The sequence below is a fragment of the Dendropsophus ebraccatus genome, chromosome 1 (assembly GCF_027789765.1).
Source record: "Dendropsophus ebraccatus isolate aDenEbr1 chromosome 1, aDenEbr1.pat, whole genome shotgun sequence".
Taxonomy (NCBI): domain Eukaryota; kingdom Metazoa; phylum Chordata; class Amphibia; order Anura; family Hylidae; genus Dendropsophus; species Dendropsophus ebraccatus.
In genome coordinates, this window is record NC_091454.1 from 139,522,087 (window position 1) to 139,549,155 (window position 27,069).

General features: G+C 42.1%; 1 protein-coding gene across 3 annotated transcripts in view; it reads left to right on the top strand.

Annotated features, from left to right (window-relative positions):
* Positions 1-27,069, top strand: part of SHANK3 (SH3 and multiple ankyrin repeat domains 3) — a 244,325-nt gene that overhangs the window by 111,760 nt on the left and 105,496 nt on the right. For all 3 annotated transcript variants that reach the window (XM_069979855.1, XM_069979864.1, XM_069979872.1), the window contains exons 4-5: positions 12,636-12,839; positions 17,161-17,232. In XM_069979855.1, the coding sequence (XP_069835956.1) occupies positions 12,636-12,839; positions 17,161-17,232 (276 nt within the window). The remainder of the gene's footprint in view (positions 1-12,635; positions 12,840-17,160; positions 17,233-27,069) is intronic.

Sequence of the window (27,069 nt, forward strand, 5' to 3'; positions counted from 1 at the left end):
CGTACGGTGCCATTCTATTCAGTGTTACTGGCTCGGGGTAAAGCACTGGAGGCGGGCCAGCCCGTCCCCAGTGGGAGGAAACCCCCGCCCCTCCATGCCAAATATTTACGATCGATGAATTCTGAAATGCTCGTCAGTACCATACAGAATGGATAAAATGCAAGTGCAGTGAGCAATACATTCATTGCAGAGACTATTGCTTCCTCACTCTGAGATGGGAATACCCCTTTAATCCATTTTGTCAGAACTTTCATTGGAATTGTTCATTTGGAAGACCCATTTTCACCCAGGGGCTCTGGCCATTTAACATTTTTATATAGTGCTGGGGCTGCATAGAAAACAACATACATCCTATCCTCCCTAACCATGCTCTTTCGAGGTCTTTGGGTCACATCTTTAGGTCCCCGCCAAATGCTTTGTACAGTACTGCTAAGACAGGCTCATCTCAGCAGTAAAAGCCCGCTTAGCCAATCACTGTTCACGGTGCTGTCCCAATTCAGTCAGTGATTGGCTGAGTGGTTTGTCACTGCTGAGACAAGTATGTCTTGGAAGAAGTGGCTAGAGTGTTTAGACAACAGGAGGACCCTGTGGAAGTGTGGCTAGGTAATAATAGGCTTAAATATTTTTTAGGGTAGCCCAGCACTATATCTCAAATTTTAAATAGTCTAAATACCCTCTTAACTTCCTGGCTTACTAAATACCCTCTTAACTTCCTGCCTGACTTTAGCTGTCGCTTTAATATCTGCACATAATGTCCCTTTCTCATAATGACATTTTTCTTTGTGTAAATGTACACTGTGTAATTCCTTCATACATATCCATGGACAAACTGTACCATTTTTGCTTCATCAGACCATAGAACATTTCTCCAAAACGTAAGATCTTTGTCCAAATGTTTTGGCTTTTTATGGTGGTTTTGTAGCATTGGCTTCTGCTTGGCCTTTAAGGTCATCTTGATACACAACACGCTTTACTGTTTCTATAGATACTTGTATACCTGTTTCCTCCAGCATCTTCACAAGGTTTGTTTTTACTATTTTTTTTACACTTCTCTGTTAGAATATGTGTTTTATGAAAAGAGTGTAAATACAATTTGAACATTTATTCATTATTTTAGAGTACCATGGTTCTGTACTTCTGGTTTATGGAACCTTTAACCTTGAGAGCCACATGTCACATGCAAAGTAAACATCTGAAACAACTTACTAAAACTGAAACTTGCTGCCATGGAATTTGTAGAGGGATAAATACGAGTTTTTATGACTTCAACCTAAGTGTACATAAACTTATGATTTCCGCTATAGTTGCCAGAAGGTGTGATTCACACATTTTCATTAGTTCATTTTCATCAGTTGGGATTACATACAGATTAAGGCTATGTTCATGTGCTGAAATGGCCAAAAAAAGATGGTGTGTGAACATCAGGGCTGTGGAATCAGAGTCGGAGCTAGGACTTTAGCTTTGAAAAAAATCTTGCAAAATTTTATAATTAAATTGTCATATATTATAAATGTTCCTCATCAATATAGTTTATGTTCTATCAATCTAAGGACCTTATTTATAAAAACCAGAAAAGCCCTTTCTCACATACATTTAGTTCCCTCCATATATCAGTAATAAAGCACTGGCCCTATTAGATGAGGGTGGTAGGGGTAATATATCAGTAATAAAGCACTGGCCCTATTAGATGAGGGTGGTTGGGGTAATATATCAGTAATAAAGCACTGGCCCTATTAGATGAGGGTGGTTGGGGTAATATATCAGTAATAAAGCACAGGCCCTATTAGATAGGTGATGGTAAGGGAAAATTGTCAGGTCACTATTTGGCAGTATTGTTTCTGAGCTGGAAGAGTCCATTTTGTGTTGTTTCTCTTCATGGATGCTGGTTGATTGTACTGTATATGACATCCTAACACTAATACCCCCCAAAAATGCAGGACAAATATTTCTTTGAAAAAAAAAAAAATACCATGCTTTATTGGCACACAATTCATGAGATAAAAACTACAGAATAAAAGAGATTTGCTTTATCGCCCTTGATAAAGCAGTACACACAACGCACGTCAAGTGGGTTGTGCGGTGGTAAGATACCAAGGACACATTTGTGGGCTAACACATAGGAGGAGATTTATCAAACTGGTGTAGAATTGTCTTAGTGGCACCTAGCAACCATTTAGATTCAACTTTTCATTCCTCACAGATACTTTGAAAAATGAAAGGTGGAATCTGATTGGTTGCTAGGGGCAACTAAGACAATTCAACTTTACACCAGTTTGATAAATCTCCCCCATAGTCCTCCTTTGATTCGGGTCTGCATATTTGTAACTGTGGGGAGGCCTTCAAGCTATTGCACATATTTATGTATACTGTATGATGTAGCCCCCCTGGTGTGTAGGCATAACTTTGTAGCTGTGGTGCGCAGCAAATACACGTAATCTATGCCTGGCGTCCATGGTATGTAAATTGTTTATCTAAATGCATGCCATAGTATTTATTGATTCTGTTTCAATTTACCCCCACCCACCCCATAGTGGTCTGTTATTGTTTCATCTCTTTTATTCTTTAGTTTTTAACTCATGAATTGTGTGATAATACAGCGTAATATATATTGTTTTTCAAAGAATTGTTTGTCCAGCATTTTGGGTTATTAGTGGTAGGATGTGAGATAGTGTTTATGCATATGGACTCAGTACATATGGGTCTTTCTATATAGGTTTAATGATTGTATATTAGCAGCAGTGTTATATGAAGATATCCTCATATAATAAAGAGAAGCAGGAGGAGAAGAAGAAGAAGCCATGAGTAGTGTAGCAGTAAACTCTGATGTTCTGTCTCTGGGAAAAGATTGTGTGTTTTTCTTCAGTGTGCTATTGCTGCAGCAGGCTGTGTGTGTTACCAGAAGTTGGGAGAAGCTGGGAGTTGTTACCAGAAAAGACCACCTGCTCCATTTAGTCTAGTTCTGAGTTGTTCAGGACATGGAGGCTGGAGACTGGCTGCATCCACTGCGCACACACACAGGAGAAGCTGCTTTATTAGTGATGAGCGAATACTGTTAGATCGAATAGATATTCAATCGAATAGTGAGATATTCGATTTTCATACGAATATCGCACGAATATTCAATAAATATTTGATAAGCGTTCAAGTCCCCCAGCTTCCGGTTTCACCCTCCAAATGGTCAAATAGATGTTTTTCACTAATCGAATACTTGTTCCCATAGACTTAAATGGGATCGAATATTCGAATATTCGCGGGATATTCGTACGAATATTCGAATATCTCACTGTTCACTCATTACTATGCTTTATATCTTTGCCTTATTCCCTCAGAAGTCGCCCCAGTATCATGTGGGACATTACACTGAAGCTGCTGAGCTAGTTGTACTTTATTACACCAGTGTGATAAATAACTCCCCTGGTGTCTGACTGGCTATTTATGAAGGAGATAGAATCGGAGTTGGAAGTCGAAGTTGAAGTCGGTCCCTGATAAAATTCAGGAGACAGAGTTGGAGACAGAACTGTGGTTTTTCGACTCCACCGCCTTTTAGGCTGTGTTCACCTAAAGCAGTTTTATTAAGTCATTGCGTCCCGTAATCTGGGATTTGCTCTTTTATCTTCCATGGCATTAGCCTCATCACTGGTTTAGTTTGGTGCTGTCATCTGTCAGAAAAGTGCAATTCAACAGCTGCGTTATCTAAAGTGGTGTCAGTATGGCTGTTGTTTGTATGATACTTTAGACACAATACAGGAATGATGAATGATAGCTCAGTTGCTGTGCAGTATATATAAACCTCAGGGTCGGTCTTGGCATTTCTGGGGCCCCAAGAGAAGTTATGTCTGGGCCCCCCCCCCCTCGACACGCACTCCACAACAATAGACCGCTGTGTGCTGCCCCCAGTAGTATATACCCCTTGTGCACAGCCGCCAGTAGTGTATAGACGCCTGTGTTCCCCTAGTTATATATAGCCCCCCGTGTGCTCCCCCAAAAGTATATAGACCCCCTGTGTGCTGTCCCAGTTGTATATAAACCCCCTGTGTGCTGCCCCCAGTCGTATATACCCCGTGTGCTGCCCCAGTTGCATATACCCCCTGTGTGCTCCCCCACTAGTATATAGACCCCCTGTGTGCTCCCCCACTTGTATATAGCTTCCCTGTGTGCTCCCCCACTTGGATATAGACCTCCTGTGTGCTCCCCCACTTGGATATAGACCCCTGTGTGCTCCTCCAGTAGTATATAAACCCCCTGTGTGGTTCCCCCAGTAGTATATAGGCCCCCTGTGTGCTCCACCAGTATTATATAGATCCCTGTGTGCTCCCCCAGTAGTATATATACCACTGTGTGCTTCTCCATCAGTATATAGACCCCTTGTGTGCTGCCCCCAGTTATATATAGACCCCCTGTGTGCTCCCCCAGTTATATATAGACCCCCTGTGTGCTCCCCGTTATATATAGACCCCTGTGTGCTGCCCCCAGTAGTATATAGACCCCCTGTGTGCCCCATCAGTAGTATATAGATCCTCTGTGTATTCCCCCAGTAGTATATAGACCCCCTGTGTGCCCCACCAGTAGTATATAGACCTCTGTGTGCTCCTCCAGTAGTATATAGACCCCCTGTGTGCTGCCCCAGTAGTATATAGACCCCTGTGTGCCCCCACAGTTATATATAGACCCCCTGTGTGCCCCACCAGTAGTATATAGACTCCTGTGTGTGCCCCCAGTAGTATATAGACCCCCTGTGTGCGCCACCAGTAGTATATAGACCCCTGTGTGCTATCCCAGTAGTATATAGACCCCCTGTGTGCTGCCCCAGTAGTTTAGACCCCCTGTGTGCTCTCCCAGTAGTATATAGCCCCCCCCTGTGTGCTCCCCCACTTGGATATAGACCTCCTGTGTGCTCCCCCAGTTGTACATAGACCCCATTCTGCTGCCCCAAGTAGTATATAGACCCCCTGTGTGCTGACCCAAGTAGTATATAGACCCCTCTGTGAAGCCCCAGTAGTCTATAGCCCCCCTGTGTGCTCCCCCATTTATATATAGCCCCCCTGTGTCTTCCCCATTATATAGCCCCACTGTGTGCTCCCCCTCCCATATAGTATATAACACAATAAAACAAACACTTATACTCACCTGGGTCCGGGTGTCTCCTCTTCTCTTCACTCTTGTAGCCACAAGGGTTTTCCCTGCGATCACAAGAGGCCGCGCTCCCCTTGTCCTGGCGCCGATGCTCCAGTGATGTCACTGGAGCACCGGCACCACAAGGACAGAGCGGCCACTTATGACCGCAGGGAAAACACTTCCTGCGGCCACAAGAGTGACTGACAGGAAGGGAGCCAGTGGCTCCCGCCCTGTCAGTGCTGCTGACAGGGCGGGGCGTGGGGCCCCCCCTGGATGTTGGGGGCCCCAAGCGATTGCTTGGGGTGCTTGGTGCCAAAGACCGCTACTGATAAACCTTTCACAGACCTCTAAAGTCATGAGCCTGTACTCTAAGTTTGATGTCTTCACCAGGATTCTTTTTATTCATAATACACCACAACATATACAATTTGGCTCAGGTTGAAGTCTACCATCCAAACACCGTTATCGATGTCTAAAGTGTCTACAAGACTGAACATGGTGTTTGGTTATTCGGAACTGCTCATTAATTCTACAGGACAGCTTGTTGGACCTTGTTTGTGTGATACATTTTATCTTAAAGGACTTTTTTGTAGACTCCTGGTGAACTGCAACTTCTAAGGGGAAATGCACTGAGACTTATTATCACATTTGTATGTCACTTGTGTGGTTCCAGTTTTTGGACATTTCTACCCTTTTACTCCCTATCTGAAACATTGGTGAACTCTTTTACTCACATGGGGATCAAAAATTATATGTTTTGTTTATGCTTTTATTGATTAGGTAGATTTGTGGTACCATTTTATTGATTGGTAATAAAAGATATGTTTAGCTTCTTGTTCTATGGTATTGCTTTTTGCACCATTACTGAATCCCCTGCTAATTTGCTGACCTTTTCAGTAAGTTCATAACCAAAGCCCTCTGTCTAGGTGGATAACTCTGCCTTTTTGTGGCTTTTTGTCATGTTCTGCCAATTGAGGCCATGTTCACACGCCGGAACAGACCGGCCTTTCTCTGCAAAGATCATCCCAGCCAGTACCGCAGTACCGGACAGATGATCATTCTGGCCGCAGAGTTCTGATGCGGATGCATCAGTACGCACCCGCATCAGAACTCCCCATAGCACACTATGAAGCAAGCAGCCGGTGCCGCTCGCTTCATAGTGTGCACTGACATGCTTTTCTACGGCCGCTATTCAATGAATTGCGGCCGCAGAAAACTGACATGTCAGTTCTTTGCAGCGCGGCGAGGGATCCCAGCCGGAGCGTATACTATGTGTATACGGGATCCCATAGAAGAATATGCAGGGTGTCTTGGCGTACAAGGTACGGCCGTTGTTGCTGACTGCAACAACGGCTTTACTTTTACGTTGTGTGAACATAGCCTAAGACTGTAAATTCCAAATAAAGGGTCCTGACTGCCATTTTCTTCTCCTTGTCATCCAGTTTCATAAAAGCTGGAACAAGTCTGAATATTGAGTCTTTGGATGTCATTTTAATGTTTGTGGCAACACTTGATTTTTTGGCAAAATTATACAACTGCAGTAAAATTATGCATACACACGTGCAGGCAGTAGTGATCAGCAAATCTCCTTAGAGAGACAGTAGTGATCAGCAAATCTACTTAGTTGCTTCTGTGGTGTACCCCCCAGTGTGATGTTATATTGGAGGAGCAGCCGGTCACCTGCCAGGTGTTGAAGTTTGACGCCACTCCTGTAGTGCTTGGCCAAGATACAGCCAGACCTTGTAGTGTTGTCGCGTGACACCAGTACCTGGAGGGCACACAGGTGTGATGGCACGCCTGCTTTTAGTTTTGAAGGCCGGTTTTACCCTTTTTCCCTGTGGTCAGTGTCCTGCCGGGTTGCTACCGGGTCCCTTAGGATAGTATCACGGATGGCCAGAGTGGTGTAGTGACCCTCCCGGATGATAGGACCCACCACCCACAGAAAGGGGAAATGTCCCAAGGTTGCGGTGTGTGCTCTGTTGGTGGATTGCGAATAATCACAGAATCTTTTGAATATAGTTGAGCTGGTTTACTACTTGTAAATGTGCAGCAGGTAATACAGAGTAGAGCGAATGAGGTTTCTATGGATAAAGCACTGGAAAACACACTTGACAATAATTCCAAATAAATACTTGACAATCTGATCTGTAGTGAAAGTACAACATAGGAGACAGTCGTGTTGACTGAGTAGTGCTGAGTGATACGAAGAAGAGTAGCAGAGAGGAGGATGCCGTGAGAGTCTCAACCCATGTAGTACTGTGCTCAGCTGGGATGTTGGAGAATGAGGTAGAATTCTTAGAAGAAGAACAACAACAACATCAACACCTGTGCCCATGTATTGACTCTGAATCAGTCTTCACATCACCTTATTGCCACTAGACTCGGCTGAACCTTCCTAATGGGTGACATAGGTCCCAGACCTTGTTACCTGGGATGAGCGGAATGCTGAGGGTTCCCTGCTGACACCCGCTGCGAGACAGAGTTCCTAGGCTTACTGCAACTTTGCTCTGTCCGGATCAGTTCCTAGCCCTTTGGCTCTTTTGTGGATACTGTCCTGCTCTGTGACGTCTCCTTGTCCTGGGCGTGGGTTGAGGTTATCTCTGGCTAGTCCTCTCCTAAGAGGAGTTTAACAGTGCATATAGTGTGGAAAGTTGTGAGAGGAGTACTGTCTTGCGTCCTTCCCATGCAGGGTACTAGCTAAGATTGCTGAAGTACGGGGACCTGGCAGAGGGCCAGGGCCCAGATAGGACCACTGTGGAGAGCTATCTGGCTTGTGTTCTTCCTTCACAATGTCCAGAACAAAAAACCTATGCTCCTCCTACACCCATGTGACTTACTTCCTCCCAGCATGTAAAGTGCACTGGGAGTGGGTGGAAGAGTGCAACAGAAGAAGAAAGGAGGGAGATGATAGGAAAGAAGAAAACAAGACTCCTACTGGTCTACAGATTCAGGTGACAAACAGAAAACAATCACCCTTTACAATCCTTCAGCTGTGCAGCTTCCATATACATATACATAATACAGCGACATCTAGTGGTGAACTTAGTACTTCCTTCATCACCATTATAATACAATAAGTACAGACTTTTGCGAAGGGTGTACATTTACGTAACACCCGTGGTAGGACACCGCACTTCTAAACCAGGGAAAAACTAAAGTCCTGTTTATATCACTGTATAGTTTATCCATGAATTCCATGATACAGATGATACTAAAAGTCATAGAACAGCCCTTTGCTGGCCATACCTCAGTTCTGTATATGCTATACTTATATGGGTTTATATGGGTGTATAATATCCTACAGCCATTATGTTGTCCCTTGCAGGATTATGAACTAGGGCATAATGCTGTCTTGTGGATTCAGCTTCTCTTCTTGTTCTGTTGTAGCTAGTGCTTGTCACTTTCTGTAAGGACGCTCAGTTCCTGCATGTGTTTGTGTCACCTCTGTACTGCTTTACAGCACTGCCTACACCTGGAGCTAAAGAATTGTCAATGAGGGATCATTACTGATCAGTTGTCTCTCCCAGCTTTGGATGCAGATTACATACACAGACTGATTAATCTAGAGAAGCAGTTCATGTTCTATAAATCAGTGTATGTAGGATGCAGCTAGGGACAGGCGTATTGCCAAATGCTGGAGTTTTGTGGGATCTGGAGCTCTGTGAATCGGTTTATTTTTGGATTGATTGATAGATGGGGGCTATGGAAGAGCGGTGCATTCTTCCTTCTGTTTTCTTTGTGCTACAGAGGCGTCAGAATATGAAGTATGTCATTAAGTCATGATAAGGAGTGGATACTATGACACACTGCGCTTGCTGCTGGAGCATTATACTGGCAAGGCTGCCGCTGGCTCAGGTGTGTGGGCGGCTGGAAGTCTTGCTAATCTAAGGATTGCTGTGATTCTTCGCTCCAAGGTAGCTCTGACCTGTCTCTCTATATGAAAAGAGTGAGCTTTATAAGGTTACAAAAACCATTATAAGATCGTCAGAAGAGATGCCAAACAATATTAATTAAACTATTATAAATGCTGTGAAATACTGTGTAAAATAATGGGATGTGTACCTACTATTCAAGATCCAGTTGATACAGATGGTTTATTCTAACACAGTATTGTCTAATAGGAAACTCCATGAAAAAAACAGAATACTGCCCCCCCCCCCGACTAGGTATGCTAACACTGACACTTCTGTCATTGAGTTACAGCAAATCACTGAATATTGGTAGCCAGTGGGCCTGTATACTGTGTTTGCCACAGTAAACTGTTCACCTCTGCTTTATCTGACATCTATGCCGTGAATAAGCCACCATAGTTTGCATTTATGCTTATGTTTAATGTATAACCACATAAGCTGATGGTTCATAGGTCTAGTTAAAGGGATTGTGCATGATCCATACTTTATGCAGTTCCATAATATACATAGTAAACACATATGTTTTTATAGCCATTGTGATTCAATGTCACTCCGTATCGGTGTGGCATTGGCATCTCTGTATGTCACTCCCGATTCTTTACAAGAAAGGGGCAGTACATTCAGTTCTAAGTGATCATCACTGGGTTTAATTTTAGTAAAGTACAGAGAGAACACTGCTAATTTTAGAACCTGGAAACACTTAGCTTCAGTGAGATTTTAATGTATTGTACTATTCAGTTTTATTGTAACATGTAATTGTGAAGTACAAATAAAAGGCTATGTACAGCAATGTTTTTTTTTTCTTTTACTGTAGTTAGTATTTTTGATCTATTCATAGCATTTATGGCCATAAAATTAGTTGTTCTCCAACACCCAAAAGTCACAGTGCTTTGTGTTGTGGAGATCTTTAGGCATCCGCACATAGTACTTTCATGGTGCACCTTTCATTCTCTATTTAGAGATGTAATTCCCTTCCTCAGCTCAAATTGGCAAAAAATTGTCAGGTAAGCTTGGCAGCATCTAGCCCATGTTTTCTTCCTATCTTTTACTGGTCTATTAACAGTGCTGAGTCAGTCAGGTTGCGGAGTTTATAGTAGGTATATCCTCTTCATATAGAGTCTGCGGTGGCTTGATAATCATTGCTTTGGAAGAGATCTGATGTAAGACAAGTTGTCTTATTTTTCCAAACTGCAGGATGCCAAAGCCTATGCATGTATTTAGCAAAACCAACAGCAAGAAAAGTACATGCACAATGACAGGCTGCACATCAGAAACAATCTTTATTAGAAAAAACACAATACAATGAAATATTAAACGGAAAGTCACTGAGGGAGACAAGACTCACCTAGGCCACCACAATAAAAAAAATGAAAATACATGGATCTCATTCCTCCTTGCACCCAAGCCCCCACACATGAACACAAGTAATAGAGTGTGTGGCTATAACAATGAAGGGTTCATGGGAGGAAAAACACTCAACGCGTCCTGCTGACTCCTCAGCCTTCTCAAGAGTGAAAATTGGTCAATGATAGCAAGTTTATACACAAACGACAAGGATATAGGACAAGCCCAGTTGTACTTAAACATACCATGTGCTGAGGAGCAGCTGATAAAGCTTTATGTAGATTGGTGCCATGATGGATTTATCAGCAGATAGTGTAGTGGTGTATAATACCAATGGACTACAAGAAAATGGCGATTGGACACTGTGCATGCATGAAATAACATATCATCTGCCCAAAGGACTAAAATCTATCACAATATCCCACGTGTTATAACTGATCACGTAGGAGATAATGTTCACATACATATGATGTGCTTGCACAGATCTGCGCCATTACACATAGGTGTTTAATGAAGCCCATGGACTGCAAGAAAATGGCAATCGCAACAAGCAAACTATGCGCATGCGCAGGTTGAGATATCAGTATCTTCTACCTGCGAAACGAAGTATCGTTGCATATGTTGTCACTAATCACGCAGCAGATTAAACCCCCATAGATGTACATATATATATCTTACACAGATCTGAGCCGCTACGAATTACCTAGCACATGCACATAGAAATCTATATAAAAAAACCAATGCATAGTATATAGACAACTAAGAGATGGCCATCGATCATGACAAATGTGCAGATGCAGAAAATCCTGAAAATGAAAATATCTACCCTGAAACTATAAGTTTTTGCACATATCTTTTCCAGAATATTACACTCACTCAGGTGATCATATCCCATGTATAACGCAATAAATATTCATGTCAAGTACTTGCACAACATATATATATATTTATATATAGAATAAAGCAGGTAGACGGCACTCCAATAAAGTAAATAGGTGCAGGTTTATTCACCCGTATACATACTGCTGTACGTATACGGGTGAATAAACCTGCACCTATTTACTTTATTGGAGTGCCATCTACCTGCTTTATTCTACATTCTGTGGAGTTCACACTTGGTGTCTCGGTGTGACATATTAGCAGAAAAGTATATGTATAGGATAGGATGCTTGCATCCATACATGCATATGTGAGTATACACAATAGATCCATCTAGTGATGCAAATCCAGGTACCATAGTTACTTGCAATTTAGGAGTACATGTAAAAAAAAGTGGAGAGATTATTTCCGCATGTACAGAATCCCCATAAATACAAAGGGTCCAATACAGAGTTAGAGCACTCCTATATATGTATGATGAAATGATGACAAGATATGTATATAACCCAACCACAGGAGTGGTGCACTATAAGTGGTAGTGGGTGAGTGCCATCTGTGAAGAGTCTGATCCCAGCTCTTACTACAAAACAAGTAATATATATCCTATATAGACCAAAATTATCAATTGTGGATACCCTATGCCACAGAAAAATCCTACAAAGAAAAATGTATCACTCAAAATTTATTCGTATCAAAAGAATTCCTTTATTGAACATATTGAAAAGCATATCATGATAAAAACCACATAAAAACTATGTATAAACAGAAATGCAGAAATGGTATGGGTACACCACAGATCCCAACCAGACACTTGGGTTAAAAAGGAAGCGCATAAATAACTAGGGGGAGTATGAGAATAAATATAAAGTGCAAGTGCTCAAGTATACCTCCTATAGTCTCCCTCCCCACAACTACTATTCCTAGGTCCAACCTAAAAAGGGCAATCAGCTTCCAAGAAAAAGTAAGAAACAAAGTGCCGGTGCAATAAATTATATACCTCAATGTCTGATGGTCCGTGGGTCCCTTCCTTTCCCCTAAAGAAAGCTCTCGGCACTCCAAAAGATAAGGTGTATCAAATTGTGTGCTTTATTCCATGAAGGGATACAGCCAAATGCAACGTTTCAGATCCCAACTGGAGCCTTTCTCAAGCATGCTATATATTACATTTGAATCCATATAAAAGTTGATAATGATCAAGTTGATTATGCCACTATGATCAGTATGGTTTAGAAAGCCCCACCTAGAGGTCAGAGTGAATGTGTTTATAGGTATTGGTTTGCTTCCTGTGTGAGCGCATGGATTGTGGTAATGACTGTACTGATTATTCTGGTAAAGTCCTACATCTAAAAATACAACCTAATGACTTTGCTTCTTCTCAATATTTAGAAGTGCCTCCGGCTAAACCCTGATGCTCCAGTTTGGGTGTCCAAACAGCGCATCTTGTGCACCCTCAACCACAGCCTGAAAGACGTTCTGAATTATGGACTCTTCCAGCCAGCATTTAATGGTAGAGCTGGGAAATTCCTTGATGAAGAGCGTCTACTACGGGAATATCCACCTTCTTTGGCCACACCTGTACCCTACCTGGAGGTAAGATTGCTGCCTATTTTACCTAACATCTGATAAGGTCATGGTATAGTATAACTTAATCAGAGAACATACAGTATCAGAAACAGAAACACTTTGGGGGTAGGAGGGGGGGGGGGTTATTAAACCATATATACCTGTTTCCTGGCATACAAATGTTAAGCATTTATGCACACCATGAGGCTTGTGTAACTTTCTCCAGTGTTCTCTTCATTCTCATAATGTTCAGGAATCCCACATATGCATTGCAATACCCACATAAAGGTGCTGAAGTATACCATGGCATGCATTGGGACCCCTGCATGGAGCTAAATATACTGTGGTATACCCACAGTAAACATGTTCACTCTGATGGACCAAATGTAGTCCTCTAGTGACTATGTTTAATCTATTTTGCAAATGTATAATCTATGGCACTTTTGAGTCCCACAAGCTAAAAGTATGTTTGGGAAATGGACAAAATACAGTTGTAAAAGGAAATATACAACTGTATTTGTTATTTAATAATGTGCTTAAGTCTATGGAAACATATCTGTGCAACAAACATTTTTTTACAAAGACAGCTGTTTTTTTGCATAGAATTTAAAATAGAGTTGTATCTGGAACATATCCAGGTTTTGGAGATTCAACTAACAAAGTTCATGGATCTTACATTCTATGAGGCTTGTTCACACATTGAGGGAGATTTATCAAACTCATTGCTCCTAGCAACCAATCAGCATCCACCTTTCATTTTTCAAAGACTCTGTAAGGAATTAAAGGTGGAACCTGATTGGCTGCTAGGCGCTACTAAAACAATTCTACTGTACACCAGTTTGATAAATCTCCCCCATAGTGTTTAATTAGCACTATTGTGCAGCAAATTGTGCAGTTGTGGTAAAATAGTTCTATTTTTGCTGTGATTCCATCAAAATTGAGGCAAAAATAGATTTATTTTATCGTGAATTTAGCAGCAAAATAGTGCTAATTAAAGCCTATGTGTGAAGGTAGGGTAATATTCAGACTTGGATTATATTGGTGAACCTGCTTTTTAATAAGGAGGGGAAGGTTTCCTGTTACATAATGCAGTAATAAATAAGGATGTTCATGCAGAGATTCATAGTTCGCTTTTCTTTGTGTTTTCCATGGCCCTTGTATGGTACAGTTTAGTCTTTTCAGGTAGTTTTAAAGGACAAGTGCCATGAAAAACTTTTTCCCAGTAATTGAAGCACATTACAAAGTTATATAACTCTGTAATATGCTTCAATCACCTATCTGCCTCCCTTCCCTGTCTTTTCCCCCTCCACCCCCCACCAGGAAGTGTCCTAACTCACACAGACCTGATTACTGTCGTCACTGTCACCAGGCAGCTCCTTATTGTAAGGATGAGTCATCAGCAAGAGGGCTGCTCTAGGTCCTGTTACACCAGCCTCCCCCTCCCCAGTCCAAGTGATGGCTTGCAGTTGTTCAGCCAATGGGAGCTGAGCAAGCTGTCACCTGACAAGGCAGGGGAGGGGGGAGGCTAGTGTAACAGGAGAAGGAGCTGAGAGAAGAGCTTGGTGACGGTGACAACAGTAATCAGGTCTGTGTGAGTTAGGACACTTCCTGGTGGGGGTTGGAGGGGGGAAAAGACAGGGAAGGGAGGCAGATAGGTGATTGAAGCACATTACAGAGTTATATAACTTTGTAATGTGCTTCAATTACTGGGGAAAAGGTTTTCATGGCACTTGTCCTTTAAGGGTACTATTAGACTGAACGATAATCGGCTGAATTGGCCCGATTATCGCTCTGTGTAATAAATGCAACGATCAGCCAATGACAACGATCATCGGCTGATCGTTGAGATAGGTTAGACCCTATTTTCGTCGGGCGCCGACCGCGCACCGCTGCGTGTAATAGTGGTGCGGCGTGGCCGGCGACTAACGATATACATTACCCATCCACGTTCCAGGGCTGCTCCTGCCGTCCGCTTCTCCCGGGGTCCCGTGCGCGCTGTAGCTTCACAGCGGCCTGTCAGCTGATAGGCCGCTCAGTCAATCACAGGCCGCGGCGGTCCCGGCCTGTGATTGGCTGAGCGGCCTACCAGCTGACAGGCCGCTGCGAAGCTAGAGCGCGCACGGGACCCCGGTAACGATGTCCTTGCAGCTCTTGTCAAACAATTATCGGGCCATGTAATAGGCCCAGTAAACGAGCAACGATCTAGCAGATCGCTGCTCGTTTACAGTTATTATCGGGCCCTGCTCGGCCCGTGTAATACCACCCTTAGTCTAAATAATAAAATAGGAAATAAACGTGTTTTGTTGTTTAATTAAAGCGCAACTATAAAATATTTTTACAATTTAGTTTTAGTTAGTTTAGGCCATTATAAGAATTTTTGCAATTTAGATTAATTACGTAAATTGAACCGTTTTTTAAATATATGAAGCAGAATGTCCCCTTAGCTGTGTGTTTGCCTCTCTGCTACTTGTGCAAAACTGTCCAGTCCTGCTGAAAATCCGTACATTGCCTGAGGAGCAGTTAGGTACGGGCTGTCAGCAAGTCACATGACAGGCAGTGAGGAGGAGTCTCCTGATCATGCTGCTGTCTGTGCTAGAGCTGGGTGATTGTTACCAGGCTGTGTGGTAAGCAGCAGACCCCAGCTCTCCTTCCTGACATGTGCTCCAGTGTCTGGTGACAGGTCAACACCGGAGCACACAGAAGTAGGAGAGCTCCAGTCCCCTCCCGCCCCTCCCCTGCTTCCTCTCACCCTGCACTGGACGGCAGCCCCCTCCTCCGCAGCTCAGGCTCCTCTCCGGTATCTCTGAGTGTTATGGCCCCCTCAGAGCACATAGAGGGAAGAGTGCTGTGCTCCCCCAGCCCCCACTCCCCTGCATAGTGTCCCACACCTTACTGTAATGCAGCCCTGTATCTAATCCCACTGTGTGGGATACCACCTACAGGGGTGCTGTATCTAATCCCACCGTCCAGTGTGTGCGATACCATCTGCTATGATGCTGTATCTAATCCCACCGTCCAGTGTGTGTGATACCATCTGCTATGATGCTGTATCTAATCCCACCGTCCAGTGTGTGTGATACCATCTGCTATGATGCTGTATCTAATCCCACCGTCCAGTGTGTGTGATACCATCTGCTATGATGCTGTATTTAATCCCACCGTCCAGTGTGTGCGATACCATCTGCTATGGTGCTGTATCTAATTCCACCATCCAGTGTGTGCGATACCATCTGCTATGATGCTGTATCTAATCCCACCGTCAAGTGTGTGTGATACCATCTGCTATGATGCTGTATCTAATCCCACCGTCCAGTGTGTGCGACACCATCTGCTATGATGCTGTATCTAATCCCACCATCCAGTGTGTGCGATACCATCTGCTATGATGCTGTATCTAATCCCACCGTCCAGTGTGTGCGATACCATCTGCTATGATGCTGTATCTAATCCCACCATCCAGTGTGTGCGATACCATCTGCTATGATACTGTATCTAATCCCACCATCCAGTTTGTGTGATACCATCTGCTATGATGCTGTATCTAATCCCACGGTCCAGTGTCTGTGATACCATCTGCTATGATAGTGTATCTAATCCCACCATCCAGTGTGTGTGATACCATCTGCTATGATAGTGTATCTAATCCCACCGTCCAGTGTGTGTGATACCATCTGCTATGATACTGTATCTAATCCCACCGTCCAGTGTGTGTGATACGAACTGCTATGATAGTGTATCTAATCCCACCGTCCAGTGAGTGTGATACCAACTGCTATGATGCTGTATCTAATCCCACCGTCCAGTGTGCGATACCATCTGCTATGATGCTGTATCTAATCCCACCGTCCAGTGTGTGATACCATCTGCTATGATGCTGTATCTAATCCCACCGTCCAGTGTGTGCGATACCATCTGCTATGGCGCTGCTCAGCAGCCAGTGGATGGAGGTACCCAGCAAGATGAGAGAGATAGGGAGGCCACGCCCACTTTCAGACAGGAGGAGACCACGCCCACTATCTCTCAGCCAGGAGTAAAATTCATTTATTATTCTGAGCCAAACAACTGGGAATATCTCAGCAACCGCACAAGATAGGAACGCAGTTTAGGGCTCTTTTTAAAAGGTAACACGTGGGCTTTTTATTTGAGAAATTTCATTTTTTGGCTACTGAAATTATAGTTACGCTTTAACTAAACTCATCTTAGGGCTTTACAATAATAAAAAATGGCGTATTACACGTTATTGCTTCAATGTATGAACTATGTATTTTGTATTGCATGACAATCATTGGACACATATCATACTTACTGCTTACTTGGGTCTGTTCTCTGTTTTTCCATTTTTATTTAGTTCCGCTATAAGAGAAGAGTTTACACACAGACACTACTGGATGACAAGCAGTTTGCCAAACTTCACACCAAAGTAAGTAGGAGAATCATTTATAATTCAGACACTGGGTTTATCAAGGTGAACAGTTTTCCATGTCACCTATAGTCTTGTATAGTGTCAGTCAAATCAAAGGAAACCTGTCATGGCTTTTCTTTCTAGCTGTACCACAAGTCATTTGGGTAGGGCCTGGTAGCTTCTCACCGCCTTACCAACCTTGACTGTTCTCTCTGTATACCCAAACAAGCAGAGATCTATTAATCAAGACTGGTGAGGAGAAGCTGCCAGGGATTGCCCAAATTGTGGTTCATGCTGCGGTGATGACAGGTTTTCCTTAATGGCCTCAAGAACATTTCCTTGTCTTTACAATGGCAAAGTCCTGAAGTCGCTTCCTGCCAGTTTCTGACAGTAACTGGGTTTATGTTACCAGCATAAGTACAATAAGTGTTTTTTTTTCGTAATCAGATTCACCAGCAGTCTCATGTGGCGAAAGGGTCTTCCATATTACAATCATTTTTGTCATTTGCAATGTATGATAGAACGTGTGATATTTTCTTCTCACCTTCTTTTAATCTATTTACTGTTTTCAATGAAAAGTGAATGTCATGTAAAGAATGGGTGAACAAATGTGCCAAAGATTACAAGAAAATGAGGTACATAATTACAACATAAACCTCACAATAGTCCTTACCCCCCACTTGTAGCCATGTTTTTAACAAGAATCAGCAATTAATCCACATCAGACTGTGGAGTCTTCAAAGGATTACGCCCACACAACAATTCAGTCATATAGAAAATGGTACGTTAAAAGAACTGCATACATCTCACTTGTATACGTTTGGACTTAAATTGAACGGGTGCCATAAAGGAAAAGGCTTAGGGGGTGAGACATATTTTATCTCTACGAGTGTGTCATAGGTAATTGGAGCAAGCAGAGAAGCCTGATTACGTATCTGTACAGGATGACGAGGAGATCCACTACAATCATGTTGTCATACGGAGTGTTTAGTCACAATGTACTCACACTACCACATTTTTCAGTAGTCAATCCTAGACATTTTTTTTTTCATTCTTGGCGTCCCCAAAACGTTTGCTGTTGTACAATGTATATTGTTCCAGTTGGAGCTGATAGCTTTTCATTTCAATTGGACTTTAAATATGGAAAGTTCACAAGAAAATTACATTTGTTTTAATAAAAGTGGGTTGTTAAAGGGGTATTCCAGCAACAACAACAAAAATTCTTTCAAATCAATTGGTTTACGAAAGTTATATAGATTTGTTATTTACTTCTAATAAAAAATATCCCCAGTCTTCCTGTATTTATCAGCTGCTGTATGTCTTGCAGGAAGTGGTGTATTCTTTCCAGTCTGACCCAGTGCTCTGTGCTGCTTTAAATATAGAGAATTCACAAGAAAATTAAATTTGTTTTAATAAAAGTCGGTTGTCACACTGTTAAAGGGGTACCTCAGCAAAAAAAAACTTCTAAATCTGTTGGTTGCAGAAAGTTATATAAATTTGTAATTTACTTTAATTAAAAAATCTCATTCTTCCAGTACTTATCAGCTGATGTTTGTCCTGCAAAAAGTGATGTATTCTTTCCAGTCTGACCTAGTGCTCTCTGCTTACATCTCTGTCTATGTCAAATAGCAAATCCCATAGAAAACCTCATGACTAAAGGTACACTTTAAATACCAAAAATGAGCATGTCAATTAATAACGCCCGCTGTTTCACGGAAATCAATGCTTAATTGATTTCAATACACACCCCGAATGGGTCTTTGGAAATAAATATTCCTGCGGCTTTCAGAGCTCTGACGGCTGCAGGAACATAAAAACACTGACCGGTGTTCGGCAAGTATAACAACGGCCATTGCTAAGCCATTGTTATATAGACAGGGCCGTACTAACAGCTGCTGCTGCCCTAGGCACTAAACCTGAAGACGCCCCATCTTGGGGAGCGTGAAGGAGAGAGGTTTCGGTCACATGCATTTCTCTACATGTAGAAACATTGTCTGAATCACGTATTTCATGGTTTTTAACTGCTTAAAACATAAATTGAATCAATGATTAGAGCAGTCTGCATATTGTGTGAAGGAATTCTCACCACAGGATTGGTAGATTGGTAGGTAGTAGCTCCAGACCTGAACAATTCCATCATACCTCCCCCCCCTCCCCCCTCAAAAAGACAACAAATTTAATGGCAAGTGTGAGTGGGAGGTGGGAGACCAAAAAAATAAAAACAAAAAAAAAGTTGTTTCTTTCCCCCTGCTCTTTGGTGCTGCCCCCCTGCAAGGTGCTGCCCTAGGCACCGGAACCACGGGTGCCTAGTGGTAAATACGGCCCTGTATATAGAGATTGTGAACATAGTCTAAAATTGATCCAATGAAGAGTAGTGAACAGTTTCTTATGTACTGAGTGTAAGGGTGGCTTTACACAGAGAGATTTATCTGACATACTTTTGAAGCCAAAGCCAGGAATGGATTCGTGATGAGGAGAAATCTCAGTCTTTCCTTTATGATCTGTTCCCTGTTTATAGTCTGTTCCTGGCTTTAGCTTCAAAAATCCGCCAGATAAATCTCTCTGTGTAAACGCACCATAAGGCCATGTTCACACAACATAAATTATTAATCGTGGCCATTGTTGCTTATTTGCAACAACGGCCATGATTAATACTTAAAGGAGGAGTCTGCCGAACATTAAAATATTGTATTGCCCCCGAAAAGTTATACAAATCACCAATATAGACTTATTACAGGAAATGCTTATAAAGTGCTTTTTCCCTGGACTTACTACTGCATCAAGGCTTCACTTCCTGGATAACATGATGATGTCACAACCCGACTCCCAGAGCTGTGCGGGCTGTGGCTGCTGGAGAGGATGATAGCAGGTGGATGCTCAGTGTCCCATAGGAGTAGAATAAATCCTGGCACTCGCTTGTGTTAGCTGTTTCAAAGAATGTTTATTACATCAATGCTCAGTGCCCCTCCAGTGCCCTGTGTCCCTCAGTGTCCCCCTGCCATCATCCTCTCCAGCAGCCACAGCCCGCACAGCTCTGGGAGTCGGGTCGTGACATCACCATTTTATCCAGGAAGTGAAGCCTTGATGCAGTAGTAAGTGCCGGGAAAAAAGCAGTTTATAAGCATTTCCCTTAATAAGTGCATATTGGTGATTTGTATAACTTTTGGAGGGGAATACAATACCCTGCAGCTTTAACTTACATTGTGCTGCAGCTGAGGAAATCCTGGCCGGAGAGTATACAATTTTCTGACATCAGTTTTCTGTGGCCGCTATTCATTGAAAACATATCAGTGCACACAATGGAGTGTGCAGCTCCCGCCGCATGCTCCATTGTGTGCAGAGGTGAATTAGGATGCGGGCGCACACTGATGCGCCCACATGCCAATTCATCAGAAAAGAAGATTGTTCAGCCGGTACTGCAGTACCGGCCAGGATGATCTTCTCGAACATCGGCCGTTCTGTGTTTTACAAAGTGTGAACATGGCCTAAGAAAGCATTGTATAAGTGATCAATTGATGACATTGTAAGTGTTGTTTCTTGGAGGGAATACAAAATAATGGAGGGTGAAATAAAGTTTGAGTACTTAATGGACTATTTCTCCTATCTACAGAATGGGGGATAACGAGGTGATTGGTGGTCATTGCACAAACATTCTCTATACTCTATATTGCCGATGAACATTTCAGAATTTCTTAATATAGTTTGTTTTTCATTAGTAAATCTTCTATTAGCAGTGTTTAATTCTGGTACTGAACAAGTGACTGCAGAATCAACTGCTGCTATTAGATCACTTTCCATTACATACAGGGACATGCAATCATTCACATGGGACAGAATAGTTGCAGAATTGCTTGCAACTGAAAATCGATTCAATTCTGTTCTATTCAGCTAAATGGGGATGCTTTGGGGGACAATCGCTTTGATATTTGTAAACACTGTTATTATCTATGTACCGATTAAAGAAATTTGCGCAACAAATCTACCATGTTTGAAGTCACCCCCTAAAGCATATTCCTTAGCCTATAGGTAACCTAACAAGAACCAGGTTCCAGAAAAACACAGTTAAAATAAACTCAGTAGACTAAACATGTGAAAAGAAGAACAATCATGGGAAACAAACAAGGAAGCAGAGGTGGCGGGTATGGGGGAGGGGCGCAAGAAGGGTATAAAGTGTGAATATGACTGGCATATGGGCCAAATGCTACATGTGAATGAACAGAGAGTGGAGTTTGCTTCTGCAGTATCTAGACATTAATGCTTTGATCCATATGTTCATTGCATATTTACAGTTTTAATTCCTTGTTCTATAATCCTGTACTTTGCTTGTGCTGGTGCCAGCGTTTACACGGCACAGTTATTTTTCCTCTGCTTTTTTTGTTGTTGTTGTTGCATTGCATATCTCTGTATTAACAGCTCCTCTTCCTATTCACCCCTCCTTGCACCTGCTGCTTCTGTGACAGTGGTGCTCACATTAGACTTGTCAAACATGCTCCCATTTTCCCAGCAATATATGCACAGCGCTAATTACCATAAATACATTTCTGGCAGAAAACACATACTTTGTTATCTGTGTAATGCACTGCCTTATTATAAGGAAGGCTAAGTATTTAATATTCAGTTTGAATAAAGTGGAATCAAATATTTAACGTGGTTACATTTTTAGCTGATATTCATTTATGGAAAATTGCCAGCTGTTTAGTGGTTGATGTACAGTGTACTCTTGACCTAATCACAGTGATAGTAGGCAATATTCAATAACCTGTTACTTCCCATATATAACAAACATGCACATCATGTGCGCATTAAGAAAGTATGGTTTGGACAGAGCCCACTCTATAGTCAACAGATGTCGGTTGCTAGCTGCAATGAAAACTCACCATCAGATGTAAGGATTTAAAGCGACTCTGTACCCACAATCTGTCCCCCCCAAACCACTTGTACCTTCGGATAGCTGCTTTTAATCCAAGGTCTGTCCTCAGGTCCGTTTGGCAGGTGATGCAGTTATTGTCCTAAACACCAACTTTTAAACTTGCAGCCCTGTGTCAAATTGGTGTGGCCTAGAGTACCCATGCCCTAGGATTGCAACGTCTCTCCGTCACTCCTCCCAACCCTCCATCATTGGGAATGCCCCTAGAACAATTTCTCCTATTCATCTCCTGTGTAAACATGAGCTGGCTCGTTAAGGCACCTGTGCACTGATGAGACAGGTGATGAAAAATCCTGCCTGGGGCATTGCTAATGATGAAGAGTGCTGGGAGGAGGGACGGAGAGGTGGCGCATGGCATACACCCTCTAGGCCACACAAATTTGACACAGGGCTGCAAGTTTAAAAGTTGTTTTTTAGGACAATAACTGCATCAACTGCTGAATGGACCCCAAGACTAAAGATTAAAAGCAGTTATCTGGCGTAACAAGTGGTTTGGGGGCGGCAGATTGTTTGTACAGAGTCACTTTAAGACAACTCTAATCCAGGCCATTTAGCCCCATAGAGGCCACAATCAATAGCAATCATGGCATTTAGGAGATGAGTTGAGGGCGTGAAGAGTGCAACCCAACCCAGTGCCGTCCTGAAGAATGCAACCCAGAGCCGTTTTAAAGAGTCACTGTCGTATTTTTTTTTTTTTTTTTTTTTGCAGAAATCAATAGTCCAGGCGATTTTAAGAAACTTTGTAATTGGGTTTATTAGCCAAATCTGCCATTATCTTTATGTAAAAAGCCTTTTCCCAGGTCCCCCCCTCCTTCCTCTTTTTCATCCACTCTGAAAAATCTGAAAATTGTGACTTGTTGCAGGAGTCCTACCCTGTCTGCTCTAGGGAGAGGGGAGGGGGGAGGAGGAAGGAGGGAGTTAGCCGGCAGCAGAAAGCAGATAACAGAGGATTACAGGCACGGAGCTGGGTGACAGCTGTAATCTGAGCTCAGACAGGTCACTGGTGATGGTCAGAAGAGATAACGGGTGAGGGATTTGTAGATTAACTCTTTGTTGTCCTGTTTTGGTCTTTTCTTTAGCTCTCTCCATAGGAGAACAATGAAGACAGAGGGGAGAGCTTCAAACTGCTTTTTCATGATAAAAATGCATTTTTCGGATAATAAACCCAATTACAAAGTTTCTTAAAATCGCCTGGACTATTGATTTCTGCAAAATAAAATTTCACGACAGTGACACTTTAAGTTCCAGTGAGGTGCCAGGCCTACAGTAGGCCACAGTAAAGAGGAGGGAAGGGGCAGGCATTACTATTTAGCCCAACAATGGTATGGCAGGATAACTGGCCTTTTCAGGGCTCTCCCAGAAATCTATCTATATAGAACAGGTTCCATAGAAGTTAGCCTGACCATTGTTATTAGGCGAGAGGGACACTACCTGTTGGAAATGCCTGAACTATTAAAATCTAACCTTAAACTGAATGTACCATCTGGTACATTCGCTTTAATTTGACCCACGGATAGATCGGCGCCGGCGCGGGGAATCTGGTGCCGCGGTGCATTTTTTGCACCACAGCCTGGTTCCCGTGTACGGCACCGTTCAAAAAATGGACAGCGGCACCAGCTTCTCCACGCCAGTGCCGATCTACTCGTGGGTCAAATTAAAGTGAATGTACCTGATGGTACATTCACTTTAATTATCCCAATGCTAGAGTGTTTTTTGTCACTTGGTATAGCAGAAAATACAGTATAAAAATAATAAGAAACTTCCATCTCTCCTAAATCCCTATGAATAAAAATGACAGTGTAAGTCTATGTTCCCAACAATGTCTTTTTAAGGCAAAATAATAGTGTCCATAAATACACAGTTCCAAAAACAGAACAGGGTCAGAATATGGTGGTACAAAACAATTCAGGATTATGTTGCAGCCAATAAATTTAGCAAGAACCTATGAGGCATGAGATATGTTGTGCCTCATACTACAGTACAGTACACTACAAAAATACAATCTGTATTACTACTGCAATTATAATCAATGGCATATGCAGAAAAGTTTCCACTAGATATATTATCAGGTCTTCGTCATAGTTAACTTTGTGATCTGTCCTCCCATTAAACTTTCCATGCCCAGTATAATAGTTAGGAGGAGAATCAAGCATTGTACTGGGAATACAATATTTCATGTTTTAGATGAATGATATATTTACAGAAATTTCTGCTAAAAATCTGCAATACATGAATGGACCCACAAAAGAGCAGTCACGTGTTGCCTTTTAATAAAATAGTAATGTGCCCTTGTGTCCCATGTAGATGTAATGTGGCATTTTGTAGACTTGTTTGTTTAGGCTCCCATTCATAAATTGGTGCATACAATTAGACTTAATTGCTTCCTATTCCTCCCCCTCCTCCAGTGTTTGCCTCATTATTCATTCCTTCCTTGGAGCTGTGTTGTCAGACTGTTGCTTGTAGGTGAGAGCAGGAATAAACCATGTGTTCATTTACATTTTTTAAAAGGTTTTTGCTTCTTTTCCTGGCTGGTAATATTGAGTTAATGGCAAGTAAATGGCAAGCATTAAAAATGATGTAACTACAATAATAATGACTTATAATCTGAGCAAATATACTGTACATGCAGAATGTGTCATTTAAAGGGCTTGTCCAGATTTAGTTTGTTGACTGATAGCTGTGAGTACACCCAGTATTCATTTGGTTTTCAGGGCAAAGCTTTTTGCTGCGTTTACACGTAACTATTATCGTGCGAATTTGCCCGATAATGGTCGAATTCGAACGATAATCGTACGTGTAAACGCAGCGAACGATCGAACGATGCACGTACATTTTGATCTTTCATCAGGTCATCAAATCGTCATTCATCGTACGCAAAAAATTCGCAAATCGTTCCGTGTGAACAGTCGTTCGCCAATTTAACCAATGTGTGAGATAGGCTTAAACGATCGCAAAACGATCGCAGTGCGAATTTTCGTACGATATATCGTACCATCTTAACGCTGATCGTTATAAAAAAAAACACGTAAATCCGACATCGCTAATCGTACGATCGGGCCAATAATCGTTACGTATAAACGCAGCATTTGGCAGCCAAATATGTAGTATTACATGGCATTCATTCAGATAGTTCCACCAAGTTTTGTCTATTTCAGTTAACAGAACAATGGATTATAGTTGATAAAGTAAAGTGGAGTTAGGGTCCTATTACACGGAGCGATTTTTAACGACTAACGATAAACAATCGCAAACAAGAGTGTTAACCTGAAATCGTTCACATATTACACAGAACGATGGTCGTTAGATACGATCGTTACTATGATCGTTTATTCCTTCTGATCTCAGAAAAACAATGGGCAATGTGCTATTACACTGAACGATTAGTGAAAAAATTCGGAACTTGAGCGAACGAACGTGGAATTACAGCGAACAATTAGCGAACGATTAACGAACGATTAACGATAATTTTAGGTTCAGATCTAAATCAACGATCAACGACATACGAACGATTTTTTGATCATTGCCTGCAATTATGCCGCGTTTACACGGAGCGATAATTCACCCGATCGTACGATTAACGATTTCAAAGTAACAATTTTTTTTTTAGAACGATCAGCGTTTAGACAGAACAATATATCGTACGGAAAAATTTTTTGCAATTGTTTTGCGATCGCTTAAGCCTATCTCGCACATAGGTTGACTCGGTGAACGACTGTTTACACGGAACGATCTGCGAATTTTTTTGCGAACGAGGATTTAAGAACATGAAAGGTCAAAATAAACGATTTCTCGCTTGTCGCTTGATCATTTGCTGCATTTACACGTACGATTATCGTTCGTGTAAACGCAGCATTACACAGAACGATTGTCAATTAAATTTGAACAATATAACGATTTTTCGCACGATAATCGTCCCGTGTTATAGGGCCCTTATATTTGCCCACACAGGCCCAGAGTAATCAATCAATGCATCCGATTTTTGTCTCAGACAGATAGGAACTAGAGACGAGTATCCTCGAGTCTGATCCATCGCTTTTAAATCCCGGTGGCTGAAGAAGTTGGATGCAGCCCTAGGGAGTCCGGTAAAACCTATAGCTGTATCCCAAAAAACTATGGCTGTATCCATGTATCCATGCAGCCCTAACTTATCTAGATACCAAGAGTCAAATGCTGAATGATCGCCTCAAGCTGCACTCATCTCTAATGGTGTATTTACACGGAGCGATAATTCGCCCAATCGTACAGTTAACGATTTCGAAGTAACGATTTTTTTTTAGAATGATCAGCGTTTAGACGGAACGATATATCATACGGAAAAATCGTTTTGCAATTGTTTTGCAATCGCTTAAGCCTATCTCGCACATAGGTTAAATCGGTGAACCACTCTTTACACGGAACGATCTTCGCATTTATTGCAAACGACCAACGACGATTTGAGAACATGTTCAAAGGTCAAAATGAACGATTTCTCGCTCGTCGCTTGATTGTTCACTGCGTTTACACATACGATTATCGTTCGAATTTGATTGTTATCATGCAAATTCGCACGATAATCGTCCTTGTAAACGCAGCATAATAGCAACTAATCACAGCTCAATAACAAAAGCTGACATGTCTGATATATCTGGACAAAAACATGCACACAATTTCACTGACTAAGCAACATGGCAACCCCTGGATGAATTTTCTGCGGCTACTGGGGTTGTGGCCTGTGGTGGGCAGTGAAAGCCTATTCACTTGTATGAGTGAAGGGGTCCTGCGACCAGGCACTATTTCTTGAAAGAAAAAAAAAAAAAGTAAACAGAAAATGCTCAGCATGCTGCAATTTTGCAAAACTGCCAAAGAGCAAAAAAGGCAAACACAAAAACATAATGTGGATATGACGTTTCATATTTTCCTACTGACTCCTAGCTTACACCTGGCTGCAG